General features: G+C 53.4%; 1 protein-coding gene across 8 annotated transcripts in view; it reads right to left on the minus strand.

The window, feature by feature from the left end:
* Positions 1–18,257, minus strand: part of STK40 (serine/threonine kinase 40) — a 40,928-nt gene that overhangs the window by 17,750 nt on the left and 4,921 nt on the right. For 7 of the 8 annotated variants that reach the window (XM_082686920.1, XM_082686924.1, XM_082686918.1 and 4 more), the window contains exon 2: positions 1,559–1,678. In XM_082686920.1, the coding sequence (XP_082543046.1) occupies positions 1,559–1,670 (112 nt within the window). In that variant the 5' untranslated portion in view covers positions 1,671–1,678. Of the gene's footprint in view, positions 1–1,558; positions 1,679–10,845; positions 10,964–18,257 lie in introns of all 8 variants that reach the window. The other variant, XM_082686921.1, reaches the window with a different exon arrangement.

Raw genomic sequence — 18,257 nt, forward strand, 5'->3', positions numbered from 1 at the left:
TGGGTGTTAAAAGCAGAGACCCCAGCAGCCACCTGGAGCCTCTGAATCAGCATCTCCAGGCTGAGGAACTACCACTTTGAGAGTTTCCCAGGTTGTCTGGGGTGGCTGCCTGGCCCCTGTTGGAGCCCAGGTTTGGGGGCAATTCTGTACTCCTGCAGACACTGCTTGCCGTCCCTTGCCAGCATCCTGACTGATGCCTTTTTTTTTTTTTTTAAAGATTTTATTTGTTTATTTGATAGACAGAGATCACAAGTAGGCAGAGAGGCAGGCAGAGAGAGGAGGAAGCAGGCTCCCTGCTGAGCAGAGAGCCTGATGTGGGGCTCGATTCCAGGCCCCTGGGATCATGACCTGAGCCGAAGGCAGAGGCTTTAACCCACTGAGCCACCCAGGTGCCCCCCATTTTTTTTTTTAAGATTTTATTTATTTGATAGAGAGGGACACAGAGAGGGAGGGAACACAAGCGGGGGAGTGGGAGAGGAGAAGCAGGCTTCCCACTGATTAGAGAGCCCGATGTGGGGCTTGATCTGAGGACCCTGGGATCATGACCTGAGCCGAAGGCAGACACTTAAGGACTGAGCCACCTAGGCGACCCACAGTGTCACTGCTCTAATATACAGTCGAAACTTCTCCCCGGGAGAGAACCCAAATATCACTTCCTCCTATGGAACCTTCCCTGTATACAATCCCTGTAACCTGTCCCACTCTTGCATCGTCTTGTTTACTTACTTCAAGGCACTTACTGCCCTGCTTGTAATCTTGTGCATTGTTTATTCTGTTTCTTTTTCCAACTAGAATGTTAAGCTCTGTGAGGGCAGGAACCGGCCTGCCCTGTTCACTGCTGCACCCCAGCACCCAGCCCAGGCCCAGCCCACGGCAGGCTCTGGAAACTAGTGCCCAGTGACTGGGGCTGGAACTGTCCTGCGCCCACAGCCCGAGACACCACCCCAAAGCAAAACCCACACCCAGTCTCCAGTGTCCTCAAGAGCCCACTTCACCCCTGTAACCCTGAGCACTGCAACTCCAATTTGTTGGGCCTCCAACATCACGTAGAAAGGCCCTGGTGCTCTTCTGGACCACTGGGCACACCCAATTCTGGAGGACTCTGTACAGATTTTACCAGAAACTTGGAGGGCTATACCAGACACCTTGTGGAATGAACCGTGCCCTCCAAGAATGGTCGAGGAAGTGCCTTGGATGATGGGCCTCGGGTTCTGATGCAGCTTGTGTGGCTCCTGTGTGCAGTATGGGGTAGGGGGGTATATGGGGTGCTCTGGGGGAAGAGACAGTCTAGCTCTCAGCTGGAGCTGATGGAAGACCGGTGAGGCTACAACAAAAATGACAACCTGGGTACAGCTTGACCTGAGGCTCTATCCGATCTTCCACTGCACAAAGGGGCTGTGCTTAGAGCCGCAAGGCTAGGGCCCCGCACGTGCACTGTGGTGGGTGTGGCACTCCGCCCTGCACAGCCCAGGGTGGGATCAGGCCTGTGCCTGCCCCCTCTCCCGCACCCCTGCCCCCGTACCCACACCCCTGGCCCAACCCATGGTCAGAGGCTTACCCAGGATGAATGGTCCAGCTCTCTTTGCATTATTTCCGGAAATGCCACCTCCAAGAGCCTTCGCCCTGGCTGACGTTTCCCCAGCTCCTCTGTCCGATGCTCTCCGCTTCATTCTCAGCTCTAGACAAGACAGAGAAGAGCCCTTCTCACTGAGCAAGTCAGCGAGTTTCCTCACGCGAACCCAGCCTGCGAGTCTCCGAGTTGAGGATGCGTCACACAGCTGCTGCTGCTGTTCCCGCTGCTGCCGCTGCCACCTCCTCCCCCTCCTGGAGGAGCATCGAAGGTTCCCGGTGACAAAGAACCACAGCTCCTTCCCTTGGCATTGATGAGGGGCTCAAGGTGGATATCATTCCAGGCAGCAAAAACTGGCTATGGAGGCGGGCAGCTAGCCTGCCTCAAGGGGGCTGGTCAAATGCAGAGAGGAGGGCACTGGCTTTGTGCAGATACCAACTGGGGTCCCCACGAGACCACCCCAGAGACAAAGAGGAGAGATGGCCCAGAAGCAGCTGTTCCCAAAGTGAGGCCTTCCCCCCAAATACCTGCAGCCAAGTGGCCTGAGGTGCTGAATCCTGGGTCCCCCCTACACCCCTTCTGGTCTGACCTCTGGGGCATGGTGGGGAGGGGGTCTGGGGGACTCTCATGTCCACCACGTGTGAGGATGGTTGCCCTGGGGATCTCCTCTCTCAAACTCCCCTGACTCTCAGGTCCTCTCTGATGAAAAACACCCAAAGCTGGGGCGCCTGGGTGGCTCAGTGGGTTAAAGTCTCTGCCTTTGGCTCAGGTCATGATCTCAGGGTCCTGGGATCGAGCCCCACATTGGGTTCTCTGCTCAGCAGGGAACCTGCTTCCTCCTCTCTCTCTGTCTGCCTCTCTGCCTACTTGTGATCTCTGTCAAATAAATAAAATCTTTAAAAAAAAAAACACCCAACGTTGTCAATGGCAGGGATCTACTTTCTCTTCTTTGTCTTATTTTCAATTTTTTTTTTAAATTACTTTTAAGGAAAACATATATTGTGCATTTAAGGGCCAAGTGAAAGGATGCTGGTGGAGGTCATGATCTGCCTGGAAACCCCTGTCTCCTCCAGGGTTAAGATGAAAGATGGACCCAGGAACCAGACTCTAGAGTATGACCTCTGGATGTGGATTAAGTAAGACAAGAGAGTTAGTTGCTCCTTTCAGCTGCTGACAGTTAGCCGTTCAGGGAGGCACTGTCCTGGACATGGGGCGAGGAGAGAGGGTAGAGAGGGCAGAGGCCACAGGGATGCCCAGGAGGGCCAGTTGCCCAGCCCTGAGGAGGAGCCCTTGGCCCTCAGGCAGCTCAGGGAAAACTTCCCTGCGGGGGTGATACTGGATGAGCCGGGCAAACGGCAAGGTCATTCTAGGCAGAGGGACCCGAGTAAGAAACCCACATGGGTAAGAAATGGCACAGAAGCAACGAGCTCCGAGGACTTCAGTACAGAGCATGAAGCAAGGGGTGAGAAGTGACCCAGAGGGAGGGCCAAGGGCCAAGTTAGGAGTGCAGCCTTTATCCTTCCGTGAAAGGCTTGGGGACACTGCGCCCTAAACTTCCATAATTTTTTCTTCATACAGGATTTGCATTCCCTGCAGAAACATTAGAAAACACAGATATGCAAAAATAAGAACACAAGGTACCCATAACCTCAGCGTCCAGATGTAGTCACTGCTAACACTTGAGTGGACTTCTCTGTCTGCTCACGTGAGCACGCTTCTAGTTTCATTATTACCAACATTTGGACCACATTGTGGTACCACTTTGTAAGCTTCCTTTTCTCCCACCTAAAATACATGATGAAGGTGAATCTTACAGTAGGTGAAATATATCTCAGGAAAGCTATAAAAAAAAAAAGAAATCAGTAACATCCCTACATGACAGTATCCTGCGGCATCACTTGAAATATCTACACAGTCTCTCTGGTAAGAACAGGGGCGCCTGGTTGGCTCAGTCAGTTAAGCGTCTACCTTTAGCTCAGGTCGTGATCCTGGGGTCCTGGGAGTCTGCTTTTCCCTCTGCTTGCTGCTCCCCCTGCTTGTGCCTGCACATGCACTCTCACTCTCGCGCGCGCTCTCTCTCTCTGACAAATAAACAAACAAATAAATAAAATCTTAAAAAAAAAAAGTTTAAATGCTTATGTAGGCTGTTATTCCTGGAAGGCCGCCCCCTTTCTATTCTGAGACAGGTGCATAGTCACTAGTTAGCTTAAGTCTTCATGTGCTGCCTTTCCTGCCCTTATTCTAGACCCCAGGAGACGGGACTCCGGCAAGGAAGTGGAAAGCAGGGGAGAGGGCCTGGCATACCTCTAGTCCAATCTACCAGGCCTGCCTCTCATCAAGCCCCAATTTGTTTGCAGAGCTGTGTCACTGAGGCACAGACCCATGATTTCACACTGAGAGTAAGCAGGATCATGTAACTCAGTAGGCCTTGACAGGCCCCAGATGGAGCAGAAGCCACAGTCAGGCTCGGCCATGTCTTCTGCCAAAGAGGCTTATGGCGGAAACAGATTCAAAGTCATTCACACAAAAGCAGGGAAGAATGAAACTGCTTCTAGAAAAGTCTTAAAAAGCTGGGCAATAATGTGTCTGGAGCAGTGTTTCCACTTTTTGCCTAACTTCTATACATCCTTCTCAATTTAAGTATCACTTCCTCAGAGGGGCGCCTGGGTGGCTCGGTCATTAGGCTTCTGCCTTCAGCTCAGGTCATGATCCCAGTGTCCTGGGATCAAACCTCGCATGGGTTCCCTGCTCAGTGGGAAGCCTGCTTCTCCCTCTCCCTCTGCTTGTGTTCTCTCTCTCCCTGTGCCTCTCTCTGTCAAATAAATAAATAAATAAAAATACCACCTCCTCAGAGAAGCCTTCCCTGGTATCTCCTCCATCACTGGGTCCCAGTTACTCTATCATGGAATTTCCATTCATAGCACTTTCCATATCTTGTGATTATGCATGTATTTTTGTGTATTTTTTTTTTAAGATTTTATTTATTTGTCAGAGAGAGAGAGAGAGAGCGAGAGCACGCACGTGCAGGAGAGCGAGCACAAGCAGGGAGAACAAGAGACAGAAGCAGGATCCCTACTGGGCAAGGCGCCTGATGTAGGGCTCAATCCCAGGACCCTGGGATCATGACCTGAGCCAAAGGCAGATGCTTAACCACTGCCAGGCATCCTTATGTGTGTGTTTATATGCTTACTGTCTTTCCCCACCACTAGACTAAAAATTCCACAAGGGAAAAAAAAAAAACTACGTGTGTGTATGAAACCACTGCACCCCCAACTCCTGGTCCCACAGATTCTCTGGGAATGGCTGGACGCCTCCCCCACAGTTGGTGGTGATGGTTGTCACGGGGTCAGCAGCCCTGTGCGGGAGCTGCTCCCGCCCCAGCGTAAGCTGGCCTTGCTTCCATGCTAGCCTCAGTCGCCATCTTCCCTGCAGCACGAAGCCCCCCTCTCTGGCTGGTTCCCTGGAGAGCACCACGGAGGCGCCACCCTATCTGCATCTGCGTAGACGCTGCCGGGACGCCTCCGCGCAGGCACGGTCTAGACAACAGTTTGTCGGGAGCAGCTGCCGCACAGACAATGAGGGGGCTCAGCCTGACCCCACCCACCCCACTCAAGATTCAGCTCAAGCACATGGCTTGGGAACTGCTCCAAAATGCAGGCTGACAGAAGGATGGGAGCAGACGGGCAGGGAGAGGGAAGAGATGCTGGCAGGGGAAGCGGGAGCAAGGCTGTTTCCCTTCCTGAACATCCATTCCTGCCACCCAGGGCTGGCGGAGCAAAGGAAGCGGTGTGAAGAGGAGGCCCAGAAAATAGGAAGCTGCCTCAGGCTCGCTAGAGGGGTCAGCAAAGACAAACCTCCGAGTTCGGACCCTCCTGTCTCCCACCCCCTGCGGAGACACAGGGAGGATGTGCCCCCCCCCCAATCATCCTGATGGGTCCCCTTCCAGAGACACACCTGCAAATGGCCACTGATGGTCCCATGGGAGATGCTGCTTTAAGGGATCCCAGCTTCACAGTGAGATCTCTGAGGTGGAAGGTGTGGCTACCTTGGTCTAAAAGGACTTGGGGCCAGGTCCCTCCAGAGACACTGGTCTTTAGGCTGGAGTGAAGGGCCCGGGCCCAGTCTGGCTAAGGGATAGCCATTTGCCTGGGTGTTTCCTGGGCCTGCTGCTGTCCTGGCTTAGAAGTCTCTAGAGCTTTAAATCTGTCAACTTTAAAAGTGCTACCCTCCTAAGTTAGCACCAGTTCCCTCAGCACCTGCCCTCAGGTTCCCTGCCCTCAGGGAAGCAAAGTGAGGCAACAGTGGGGGGTAGGGAGGAAGCCGGGAGACTGGCACTGAAAGAGAATCAGCCTGGCTTCCCCCATCTGCCACCTGTGCGCCTCAATCCTAAAAGATGGGAGCTCACTTGCTTGGCCCCGCCTGGGGAGTGAGTCAAGGGCCTCAGTGCTGGAGGGCCGAAGCTCTATGACAGCCACCATGCCATGTCCAGAGGAGGAGGATGCCTGCTCTATCCTGTCAATTTGGGGTTAAGGTCACTGTACTCCAAAGGGGCTGGGTGATAGGAGCCCAACTCTCCCACAAGGCAATGAAGGCTGGGCCATTAGCGATACATAAGGTTTTAAGTCCCTGAGGCAAAATCCAGGGGTGCAGTGTGACAGTGTCCAGGACAGCCAGGCAGGGGAGGGCCAGGCTGGACCCTCTATGGCAGGATGTGGTTCAACGGGGTGGACATCCCATCAACCACAAAAGGAGGTGGGTTGCAAAGAGATGGTGCCGAGGGCCCCCCAGCTCAGCCTTTCTTCACTTCTACCCACTACAAAGCCACTGAAGCCCAGCCAGACCAAGAGGGGACCATCACTCACACCCAGAAGTATCCCCCCCCACAATGAAGGTTCACAGACGCCCCAGGCAGCGACATGCACACGTGCATAGAGACGGAGCGAGCCCCCCGTCCCCCACAAGTATGAGGGCAGCGATGGAGCCCGCCCACTGCATGGAAAGTTCTGCACTCAACACTGCCTGGGCTTCCTGCTGCAACCTCTGGGTTCCTGGAGAGATGGGTGACCCTGCACACCAAACCAGTGAAGGCAGAGGGCAAGGTCAGTCTCTGCAAGGAGCGGGCAGCAGACCCTGGCCCAGTGCGTCATTTGCCATGGGTCTGGATGTATGATGACAATGGCGGCTGGTAGCCATAACATGTCAGGAGCCTCCCATGCCTGCCAGGAGCCAAAGGGCTGTGTCTACACTGCAGGGTCAGGCTGAGAGGACGGTATCAAGATCCAAGCAGTCCCTGCCAGCAGCCCCATCCCCCACCCTCATGTCTTCTGGCTCTGCCAGAACAAACCAAACCAAACAAACAAAAAGTCCTTGAGCTGTGCAGACCTCTCTCTTCTGGACTTCACCTCTGGCACTGTATACTGCAGGCAGGGACCCTGCAGCTCTGTTTGGCTCACACAGTGCATAAAAGGGGGCACAGAGCTCCCACCCATCCCTGGCCTCAATCCCATTGGCCGCACACGCGTTAAAGGTCTGGGTGTCTAGACTCACACCCCACCCCAGGAGGGAGGGAGCAGAGAGGACACAGTAACATGGTTAGAGCAATGGGTCTTGGGCTTCTTCACAGCACAACACGGACAGAACCATGTCTATGACACTTTGGGGTAAAAGAACACAGGACCCCCGCCTCTTGTGCCTGGCCCAGTCACCCGCAGGCTGAAGGGATCCCATCTCCATCCACATAACCCACAGCGGCTGGGAACCTCTGAGTCAGAGCTAGCGTTCTGGGGTGAGTCAATCCTGGTTCAAACCCCAGCTAGTTACTTAGTCAGCATCTACAAAACACAGAGCACAACACCTACCTTAGGAAGTTGAGCTAAGGATTCAGTAAGACAACCCATGCAAAAGGTTCAGCAGAGGGGCACCTGGGCAGCTCAGTGGGTTAAGCCTCTGTCTTTGGCTCAGGTCATGATCTCAGGGTCCTGGGATGGAGCCCAGCATCGGGCTCTCTGCTTAGCGGGGAGCCTGCTTCCCCCCCCCCCCCCACCGCCTGCCTCTCTGCCTACTTGTGATCTCTGTCAAATAAATAAATAAAATCTTAAAAAAAAAAAAAAGAGGTCCAGCATAGTGTCTGCCTCTATACTGCAGCATTCAGTAGCATGCGCTGTCATTAGCTTAAACACCTAGCTCTGTATTTCTCATGCCCAGAAGAGAAAGGGGTTGTTAATAGGCACTGACTAGGGGGAGGGGATGGGTAGAGGCAGAAGAAAGAGGGTATCCAGAGGCAAGGCTTAAGAGACCCTGAACCTGCCACTGGGCTGCTGGCGGGGGGAAGTGGCGGTAGGGGCACTAGACGAGCTCCTGAGAAGGGGAGAGGTGCCAGGCAGCAGTTGGAGTGCAGAGGCCCACAGCAGCTTGTGCTCTTGCTCTGGGCAGTCATCAACCCAGGGCACAGTAAGGGACTGTCCAGGGGTCTGGAATTAAGACCTAGTGCCTCTAGTCCAGGATGTGCATTTGTCAAAATGATTGAACTAGATAATTAAAGGATCTGTGAAACTGTGTGTATATATACCTCAATTTTTTAAACAAAGCAAGCTGTGACTCTTAACCGAGGGATCAAAGTTAGTATCACTAATAACAGAACTGACATCGTATTACTCCTGATACGTCAACTTTCGGTTGTTATTTTGCCCCAAATGTGTATAGCCTTAATGTGATCATGAGATGAACCCAAACTGAGGGACATTCAACGAAAACAGGCCAATAGGCTTCAAAAACACAATGACCGGGGCACCTGGGTGGCTCAGTGGGTTGAGCCTCTGCCTTCAGCTCAGGTCATGATCCCGGGGTCCTGGAACAGAGAGCCCCTTGTTGAGAGCTCCTTGTCGGGCTCCCTGCTCAGAGAGGGGGGGGTCTGCTTATCCCTCGACCCCTCCCCCTGCTCGTGCTCATTGACACACACACTCTCTCTCTCTCAAATAAATAAAATCCTTTTTTTTTCCTTTTTTTTTTTTTTGGTGGGCAGCAAAGCAAGGTTTATTAGGTATAGCAAAGTGATAGTACAAAGCTTCCAGGGAGGGAGGGGACCCGAGGGAGTTGCCCTCTAATAAATAAAATCTTAAAAATAAATAAATAAATAAAACAAAACACTGACTGTGGAGCCAGTCTAGCTTAACGGAGCCTAAAGACATAAGACAAGTAAATGCAGTGAGTGATCCTGGGGGGTGGGGGGCAGGCGTAAAGGATATGGCTGGGCAACTGACAAAATCGGAATACGGACTGTGTGGATGTTAAGTTTCCTGAATTTGAAAAGTGCACTGTGGTTACATGGGAGAACGTCCTTCTTGGGTGAGAGTCGCTGAAGAGTTTGGGGTGAAGGTCACGAGGCCTGCAACTGACTCTGAGGTCAGAGACAGGAGAAAGAGCGAGCTGCTGAAGCTGCTGAAGCTCCCAAAGCCCTGCAGGAATGTGCTGTCCAGATTCACAGATTCAAAGGGACTCCTTGTGCGGGCACAGTCCACAGTGGCAGGACAGGGGATCTCATCCTTATTGGGCAGAGGCGGGCTGGCAGGAGCCAGAGCTGCAGAGCTGCGTCTCAAATGCCCCCCACCTTCAACCCCTGCAAACATGGTGCTAAAAGGGAAGAAAGAGGCCTTTGCGCCATCTCCAGGTCTGCCACCTGGTGGCATCTTTCTGTAGCACATCTTCAAAGGGTTCCTCCCTGCCTCAGGTGCAAGGCAAGCGGGATGCTGCTCTAGGTGGCCCATCAGGAAGGATGCAGGAAAGACTCCATAGAAGACCCGCCTCAGCTACCTTTGTAACGGGGGCCTTGAGTAACAGATTCAAGCACCTTGCACTTTCTCCTCTGCTCTGGGACCTGGGCCTGCAGTGTTTCTATCCATCTCCGCCGAGGGGGTCCTCTGATATCCTTCTGGTCTTCAGGAGGAAACCCCAACTCCTCGGTGAGCCTGGCCAGAGCCTGGCCAGAGGCTACCTGTCCAGCCTTACTGCCTTAGGAGGCCCCCTAAATCCAGCCACTCCTAATGACTCACAATTCCCTGAGTGTGCTGTGTACACCCTTGCCCTGCCCTCCTCTCCCGGGTTGGCTCATCCTTCTCCCTCGGTCCTCACTGCAGCAAGTCCTTTCCTCCTCCAGCTGCCAGCGCATCTGAGCATACCTCTGTTCCCTCCCACTGTCCTGTAACCACGGATTTATCTGACTCCCCCCACCACTGAGGGAGCAACTCCCATTCATTGCTGCTTCCCTGCACACTGTCCAGGGCCTGGCACACTGCTGAATGAGAAAATGGAGTGTAGATCTGTTTGTTATGCACCCAGAATGCATAAGAAGCCACAATGGAGCAGGGGATAGAGACCACCCAGCTGGAGGCTCGGGCCAGAGTGGGGCCCAGCAGTACGGACGGTTGGTCCACCGGCTCATGGCAGGAGACAGAATCCGGGATCAGATCACAGCTATACGGAACTGGGCTGCAAGGCTGCCGGGAACCATTTGTCCAGGCAAAGTCCTATGTCAGAAATGCTGGGATGCCTGGGGCAGGGAGGGTGCCAGGCTGGCTGCTGGCCGGGTGGTGTGCTTAGCCAGTGTCTGTTGCCAGAGAGCGGCCCCCACTGAGGAGTGAATTCATTCATAGCATGCCTGAGGCTTGGGCCCAACCTCTCACTGGCAAAGGGACACACTAGCCCCCTTTCGGCTGAAGCCAGCAAAAAGATCTGCTCTCCCACAGCGAGATGTGGGCGCATGTGAATGACGGCGTGGGCTGCCCCTAACACCAGTGATCAGTCCTCTGGGTCACTCTAGGCTCGTAGTGCGAAAGTCCTTCTACGGATCAGAAAGATTCCTAGCACTCTTGCTACCCCCAGAGAAGAGAACCTGGGCTCAAGTCTGCATTTTATCTGACTACCCCTGGAAAGAAACACCAAGGCTTGAGGTGAGCAGTGTGAAATCTGAGCAGATGACCCGACTAAGACATGTGGCTCTGCTTGGTAGACAGACCCCTCCACACTCGAGGTCTGACAATTCCCTCGAAACTTCCCCAGGCTCCTTCCTGGATGGTGAATTTTGGACTCAGAGCCCACGTGGGAGGCCCATAGCCTCAATGAACTCTCCCAACAACTAACTTTTGCACACAGCTCTGTAGTTTACAAAGCACCTTCCAATACATGACTGTAACTGACTCATGCTCCCGCCCCGTACCACTACCACCAAACCCAGCATTGTCTAGAAAAAGAAATGGAGACTCAGAGATCCCGAGACCTGCCTAAAGTTACCAGACTGCTTGCTCAAAGAGGAGAGATGTGGACACAGGTTTTCCAGCTCTGAATCCCATATTCTTTCTTCCTCCACTGGTCCTTTCCCACCTGATGATGGCTGCGGGCCTAGGAGTGGCAAGCACAGAGAGGACAGTGCCCTCAGGGCTTCCTTATTAGCAATTGTTCTCCTGGAATTGGGGAGCTGCCAGCCAGAAAGCTGCAGGCAAGCAGGGAGAGAGGGGCTGAGCTTGTCCCTGGAGAAGGAGGTGTTTCGGGCCCCCAAGCAGGTCTCTCTGGAGAGAGGGGCCAAGCTGAGGGTTACTGAGATATCCTTCTACCAGCCAACAAGTATGTGTCCCCCACCCCTCCACGACCCAACCACTCTGGGAGCCACCCCTACCGCATCCCAAAACTCACATGTAGATGTTTACCAATGCTCCCAACTTCCAACCTGCTCTCCAACCACAAAGTCAACTCAGGGAAACAAGAGGAATTCTTTGTGTTTCAAATTGTAGACCAGTGACCCAAATGCTAGTTGGGAGAGCAAGATGGATTTTGAGGTCCGGTAGATCCGGATTCAAATTCCAGCTTCTGTCACTCACTTGCTTTGTTTTCCTGAACTAATCACCTACCCCTCTGTGAGAGGGGAGCCTAGAGACCCTGGCCAGTTTACCAGGCCCACAGGAGGCTGCCTGAGGCCTGATCTCTTCACCTCCTGCTAGGTGGAGGGAAGCGGGGGGGGGGCTCTGTTTGTCAGCTTTTCCTTTGAGTTTTAATGACAGCCACCCCCGAAGTAGGCACGGACCCTCTCCCTGGGAGCCTGAAGGCTATAAGGAACCTCTCCGGAACCCACTGGAAGCCATTTGCTTCTGAGCTCAGGATGGAGCTGGGGGGATGGGAGGCGGATTAGTAATCCCTTGGCTTCAGCCAGGACTCCCTGATGACAAAGATTCATGCATGTGCTGTCATCTTCACTGTTCCAAAACAGTGTGATGATTTTGCTCATTTTTAAAATGCAGGCTATGTATAGCTCCAATTTGTCAAGAATCTGTAACATCACATCATTCCCTAAACGTCGTGCTTTAATGCCTCGGGGGTACCCAGTGAACTGGCTGCTTCTAAGGCAAGCCCGGCTCCCTCTCAGCTCCCTCTCGTGGCCCAGGGTGAACCCACCCCCCTGCTCTCCAGCATGTGGGAGAGTACCTGCAGCGGCCAGAGAGGAAGTGACTCAGCCCAGTGGGAAGTGGGAGGGGCGGCCAGAGCGAGGGCCCTGTGCCCAGCCTGCTCCCCCTCAGCACATCCGCACCAGACCCATCCTCTGTGGCCACCTTTCCCCGGCAGGACTCCAGTGTGGCCAGCACGGGCAAGGGCCCAAAGAGCCCCTGCTCACAGCAGGCCTAGTTAGTGTCCGCAGTTCGGCTCCCATGTCCTTTAGGAGGCCAGAGTCACATACAAGGAGATTACGTAATCAGATATGTCCCTCTTGGTCCCACTGCCTCAAGGAAGTCCCTACTGGGCTCCTCTGTGGCCTCCATGGGGGCCAGGGGCAGAGAGTCTGGAGGCAAAAGGCTCCTGGGCAGAAGGATATGTTCCCGAGTGACTCTGGGAGAAAGGGCTCCAAGTCTATGTACACAGAGGTGGACCCATGTGCCCCTTGGGCCCCTCAGGGGAAAAAGACATAAGGAGGGGAGACCAGTCCCTGCAGACGGGGCAGAGGGCCTCACCAGCACCACTCTGAGAGCAGCTGTGCCAGTCCTGCCACCAGCTCGTCCCTCCCAAGGGCCTCCGGAAGCAGCTGATGTGACAACAAATAATCCGTCACTGTGTGTGGGTGTCGGAGGAGGAAGGGACAGACTTAGTAGCTCTTTCTGGGGCTGTGCTGCTCTGGTATCTCCCATCCAGAGGAGCCAGGCCTGGGAGACGTTCCTGGGGGCCCCCTGGCTCTGTGGGGGGGGCCTTCTGCCTTGGGCAGTGAGGCCAGACCAGGTCACTGACAGCCCTCCCCTCTCCTGCCAGCCTGCCCTGCTACTAAGGGGACCCATTCGCAGCTCAAGCCATCAGTGACTGCCTTGTGCGGTGACTCAGCCAGGGAACCAGGCCTGCCACAGAGTCCCACGTGGAGTTTGGGTTCTTGCCACCCACAATGGCCCAGATCACGCAAGGAGAAAAGAGCAAGTGACTGAAGAAAGGCTGGCTGAGTCTGCGAGCCACCTTCGTGTCCGCGGTGCAAGCTGAATCCGTTTCTCAGCCCACCTCTGGCTCACCTAGAGGAGAGGGATGGCGCCTCCCCTGCACAGACAGGGCTCCCTGAGGACTGTGTGGGGGAGGTGCCAGACAAATGTTCCGGTTCCTTCCTTCCACCCCAGATTTCCAGAGCAACAGACGGGGAAAGCCTGGGCCAGGCCCAGGTACAAGTGACTTTCAGTCTTTATACTGTTGTTGTTGCTGCTTTTGGTGGGGGGGTGGTGTGTGGGGCAGGAGAGGGCAGAATGTTAAGCAGGCTCCATGCCCAGCACAGAGCCAGCTCAGGGCTCCATCTCATGACCCTGAAATCACACCCTGAGCCAAACTCAAGAGCTGGATGTTCAACTGACTGAGCCACCTGGGTGCCCCTCTCTTTATACTGTTTTTAACAGCAAAAATCACTATGCCATCATCCTGTAAGAGAGGCAATTTGGACTGGGGTCAGCAAACTGCCTTAACTGCCTCCATCAAAAATTAAATCCAATTAAATTTCACAACTTTCACAATGAATAATACAGTTTATGAATGCTGCTGGCTGTGGCAGCTCAGAGGGGCAGGACGGCACAGGCGCCGGCAGGAGGGGCCATCGGAGTGCCCCTCAGTGAGCCATTCAGACGGCGGGCCTCCGTGAGATTCTCACCTGTTCTGAGCCACCGAGAGGCTAGCCAGGGCCAGTGCTGAGGTCCACGAGCTACCACTGACACTCCATGGTTCTCACAATGTATTCTCACATGGTTCTCACTCACTGTGTTCTCACAATGGTGAGAACATGCTCATTGCCTGTTTGTCTCTTGGGAGGGGGAGCTCCTATGAGCAAGGCCCACGCCTTGGCCACCTCAGAATCCCCTGCCCAGGCTTGGGAGGTGCGCAGAAAGTATGTGTTGAAACCACAGCCAACAAAGTAAACAGCAACAACAACAAAAAAGCACACCTCAGGCCCAGCCTTTCAGTTCTAGGGATTTATCCTACACATATACCCATGCAAGTTCACAAAGATAAATGTGCCCAATGGAGGTTCCTGTAGAACCATGTGTAGCTGCAAAAAAACACAAAAGATGAAACCACAAAAACCAAAATACGCATGCACACGGATATCCAGACAGGAAGCACTCTACATGGCCACCAAGAAAGGAATGGTTCACTACATTCCATTCCAGTCTATGGAACCTATATGCAGCCTATAAGACTAGGTCCACACCTGCAGATAAAGATATCTATGGTATATTATGTTAAAAAAAAAAACCCAGACAACAAACCGGTACTATTTGTATATGATATGATCCCATCTGCATAAAGAAAAAAAGATTATACACACACTTGAATATGCACAGGAAATTTCTAGAAGAAACATGAAGTGGGTACCTCCAAGCAGGACGAGGGGCCCAAGGAGGGGAGAGAGAGTTTTATTTTATATTCTTCCATACTGCTTAACGATGTTACCATACACTATTATAACAATACATTTTTTTAATCTAAAAATTTTTTAACCCATTAGAATTGCTAAGAGGAGTAACGGGCTCAAGGCAGGCCGGACCTCAGGGAAGGCACACTTGAGGGAGGACAGCATGGGCCACGGGGGAAAGCGGGAGTGTCCAGAATGCACCAGCCTGGGCGCCACTGCGAGGCCGCATCAGGAGGCTCGGGTGGAAGGGACAAAAGCACTCCTGGTACACTGAAGCTCCCTCAGGCAGCTTGCACACATGCACATAAGGAACTTCCTGCTTGCCAGCTAGTATCCATCCAGGCTGGGAGGACCACCAAAATGTTCAGACTGGAGACCTGGGAGCTGCCTCAGGACACCTCTTTTGGACCACTCCCAGACCCGCTAGCAAAGAGCTGACCCAGACCTCACCAGAGCTGGCCCTGCATCCTGGCTGCAGGCCAGGCACTAGGCTGAACCTGTGACAGACAGTAGCAGCTCGTGCGTAATCCTCATTACTACCTTAGGAGCAAGGAGCAAAGTGTCCATTTTACAGAGGAGGAGATGAGGCTGAAGACAGGCAGTGACTCGCTCAAGGTCACTCAACTGGTGAGTGGCAGAACTGGGTTTTGAAGCCAGGTCTGATCTGAGCCTAGGCCTTTAACTTCTAGGCGATACGGCTGCAAGTCTCCTTACCTACTCCCCACAGGCCAGGAGAGGGAGGGACCTACCTGCAGGAAGGAGCAGTTCCAATCTTCTGGCAAAGAAGGGACTGCTTCAGCTTTGTCAAAGACCCTTCCTACAACTCCCTGATTCCAAGATTCCGTGTGGGCTGGACTCCCTAGGGCCAGAGCTGGCCCAGGCTGAATGGCCTGGCGTGGGACCTAGAGTCACCCAAGTGTAGGCCGGAAGTCTGGCTCTGCTCCTACCAGCTGTGAAACAGTAGACCAGTTACTTAGCCCTTCTGGGCCTGCGGTTCTCCTCTATAAAACAGAGGCACCCCCCCTTCCTTAGATTCTGAGAAATATGTACTATGTACTGAGGAGTACTTAGCAAAGTGGTGGTAATCTCCCTTTTCTGGCTAGCTTCCTTCCTCTTCCTTCAGAAGGGACCACGCTGGGAGAGCAGTCCGAAGAGAATGCATCCTGGAGAACTCCCGCCAAATGCAGCACCTCCAGGAACCCACGCCGACTGCAGAGAGGAGCAGGATCATTGTTCTCTAGAGCTGGCAGAAGCCAGAAACGGGGTTCCAAAAGCTCCGCGGAATTTGGGGCTAGCCAGTCCTAAGGTCTCCCAAGGAAGCAAGCTTCTCTCTAGAAGTACCTGTTGTCCCCTCATCAAACCTCAGACTAGCTCTGGCCCAAACCTAAAGACAAACGACAGGCACACCAGCCCTCTTCTCGCCAATTCCCACTACAGTGTCTGTGCCCCTTTGTCTTCCTCCCGGATGCTTGGGTCACAGACTTTTTAAAGTTAAACATTTTCTGTCTCTTTTGCCAAGTAGGTGACAGTCTGTAAACATATTCAGAGGGGACAGCTTTGTTATGAATAACAAGAGCCCTTCTCAGTTTTCTCTGGGGCTTTCCAACAACTAGAGTTTCTAAATCGTCAGGCCTGTGTATTACTGCGCTGTGTAAGCTCTGGGGAGCCTGAACTCACTCCCCATGTAGACCGCCATGAATCAGAAGATGATGACCACCATGTGGCTGTAGTCTCTTCAGGGGGAGGAGTCCTCAGTGCCCCCGCAGGAAGGGGCACCTCAACTCCAAAGAATACCTTTGCTTGCTGGACCCAAATCAGGCTGCTCCAGTTTATGAAAAGGGAGCTTAGAAATTCTTTAAAAATAATAATAATAATAAAAGGTACTGTTTGAAGCAGCAACCTCTCTTCTAGAGTCCTGCAGATTCCGGCAGATCCCTAAGATGTGCAAAATCATCTGATGGTCACTACAGCTCTGTCTGGAGAGCAAACGACAGAGAGAATCACCTAAGGTCATCAGCACAGAGCCTCCTAAATAAGTTAGACACACTCATCATGAAAACTGACCCAAGGACCCATGAGCCACAATAGAAGCACTGCTAAGGCAGTAAGTAACCTGGAGCAGGCACGACCATCCCAGATCTTGATGATAGAGCCTGAGAGGATGTGTAACATGGCTGTGGGCCCTGGGTCACCTGCAAGTCCCCAGTCTCATCTGAGCAAGTGGAGGAGGAAGACGTGCTCTGATTTCAGGCCATTTTCTCTTCCACCTTCTTGACCCCACAAACCCAAGGACAAATCCTTGAAAATCTCCCCAGTACCAAAGGGCTTGTCTGTCTCCTGCGCGCACCCTCTCCAATCACATTAAGATTCTGGTCTAGCTCTGCACTCCTGTTGAGCTCAGGGGAACAAGGGCATGGGCAACTCCTTCTCACCTCTCTGGTGGCTCTGAGTCCCAGTGGCCTCTGGCAGACCTCTCCTTCTAGAGAAGGACAGAAATCTGCTAATCCAGCCTAGGAAGTAAATCCAATCGCAAATTCTCTTTCTGGATAAGATCTCCAGGGAGTACTGGGAAAGCCATCTCTCCCCTGAGGGTGCTGTCCAGGACCCCATCAGCTCAAGCAGCATGGAGAAGAGCTGCTCTGTGAGGCCATCCAAAGGCTGGAGAAATCACAGGAGTTCTGCACACTCAGCCAGCTGAGTTTCTGAAACGCTGTACAAGGTCACCTCCCTGGGCAAATCTGGGCAGAGGAAAGGTGAAGGGAGGGAAGCTGCCTTTCTCCCAGGCGCTGACTCAGGAACAACCAGAAGGATGCCTGGACTGAAGCTGGAAAGGGTGCCACAGACTGTAACTGATCTTCGCTGGTGAGATGCTCTCAGGTCTTACTGAATGGAGCTGGTGGGTTTCACCAGCCACTGTCTGTCAAGCCTCCCTATCTCTGTGCTATCATTCACTCTGTCACCCAAACCAGGAACCTTCTCATCCCCTGTCACTGCTGCTTCTCCCTCAACCATCACTTCCAAACATTTCCAGAGTCTGACCAACTTCTCCCCAAAGAGCACCCGCCCTCTCCAACCCAACCACCTCGGCCTGATGCAGGCCCTCACGAGCCCTTGCTCTGAGCCTTGGAGCAGACTCCTAGAGGACTCCAGACTCGCTCTCTCCCCAGTCCACTCTCCCCCTGCAGCTAGACGGCTCTGGCTGGGGAAGATGTAGGTCTAACGGTGCTTCCCCACTTAAAACAAAGCATCCCACTGCAAGAGAATAAGAAGTTCAAGCATCTTGGACTGGGGCTAACCTCTCCCAACACATTGCAGAGCCCTGTGCCAGAGCCTCTGTGGTTTCTAAAGTCGCACCCACACCAGCACGCATCCCAGCCCGTGCCACGCTGCTCCCTTGCCCGGGGTGCCCTGTGAGCCCTCGGAAAACTCTCCTCACCCTTTGGGAGCCAGTTAAGTTCTAAGGGCTCTCCAATGTTCTCCCCAATCTCCTCCTTCTCCCCCAGTGGAACTGCTCCTTCCTCTTGGTTCCCACCACACGCCGCACAGACTGCTGTTAGACTTGCCAAACCATGCAAATGTTAATTGGTTAGGAGCCTGCCTCATCCCTGCTGGACCGCAAGTTCCTCCAGGCCAGGGACTGCCTCTCTATCCGCCTTTCACCACATACGGGGGCTCACGCATGTGCAACTGGGGCTCTGCATTTTGAGCCCCTCCACACATCAATGTGTGTGATGCTTCTTATGGAAACTAACTCAGATACCAGACCAGGGTCAC

The sequence above is a fragment of the Mustela nivalis genome (genome assembly GCF_964662115.1).
Source record: "Mustela nivalis genome assembly, chromosome: 10".
Classification (NCBI taxonomy): domain Eukaryota; kingdom Metazoa; phylum Chordata; class Mammalia; order Carnivora; family Mustelidae; genus Mustela; species Mustela nivalis.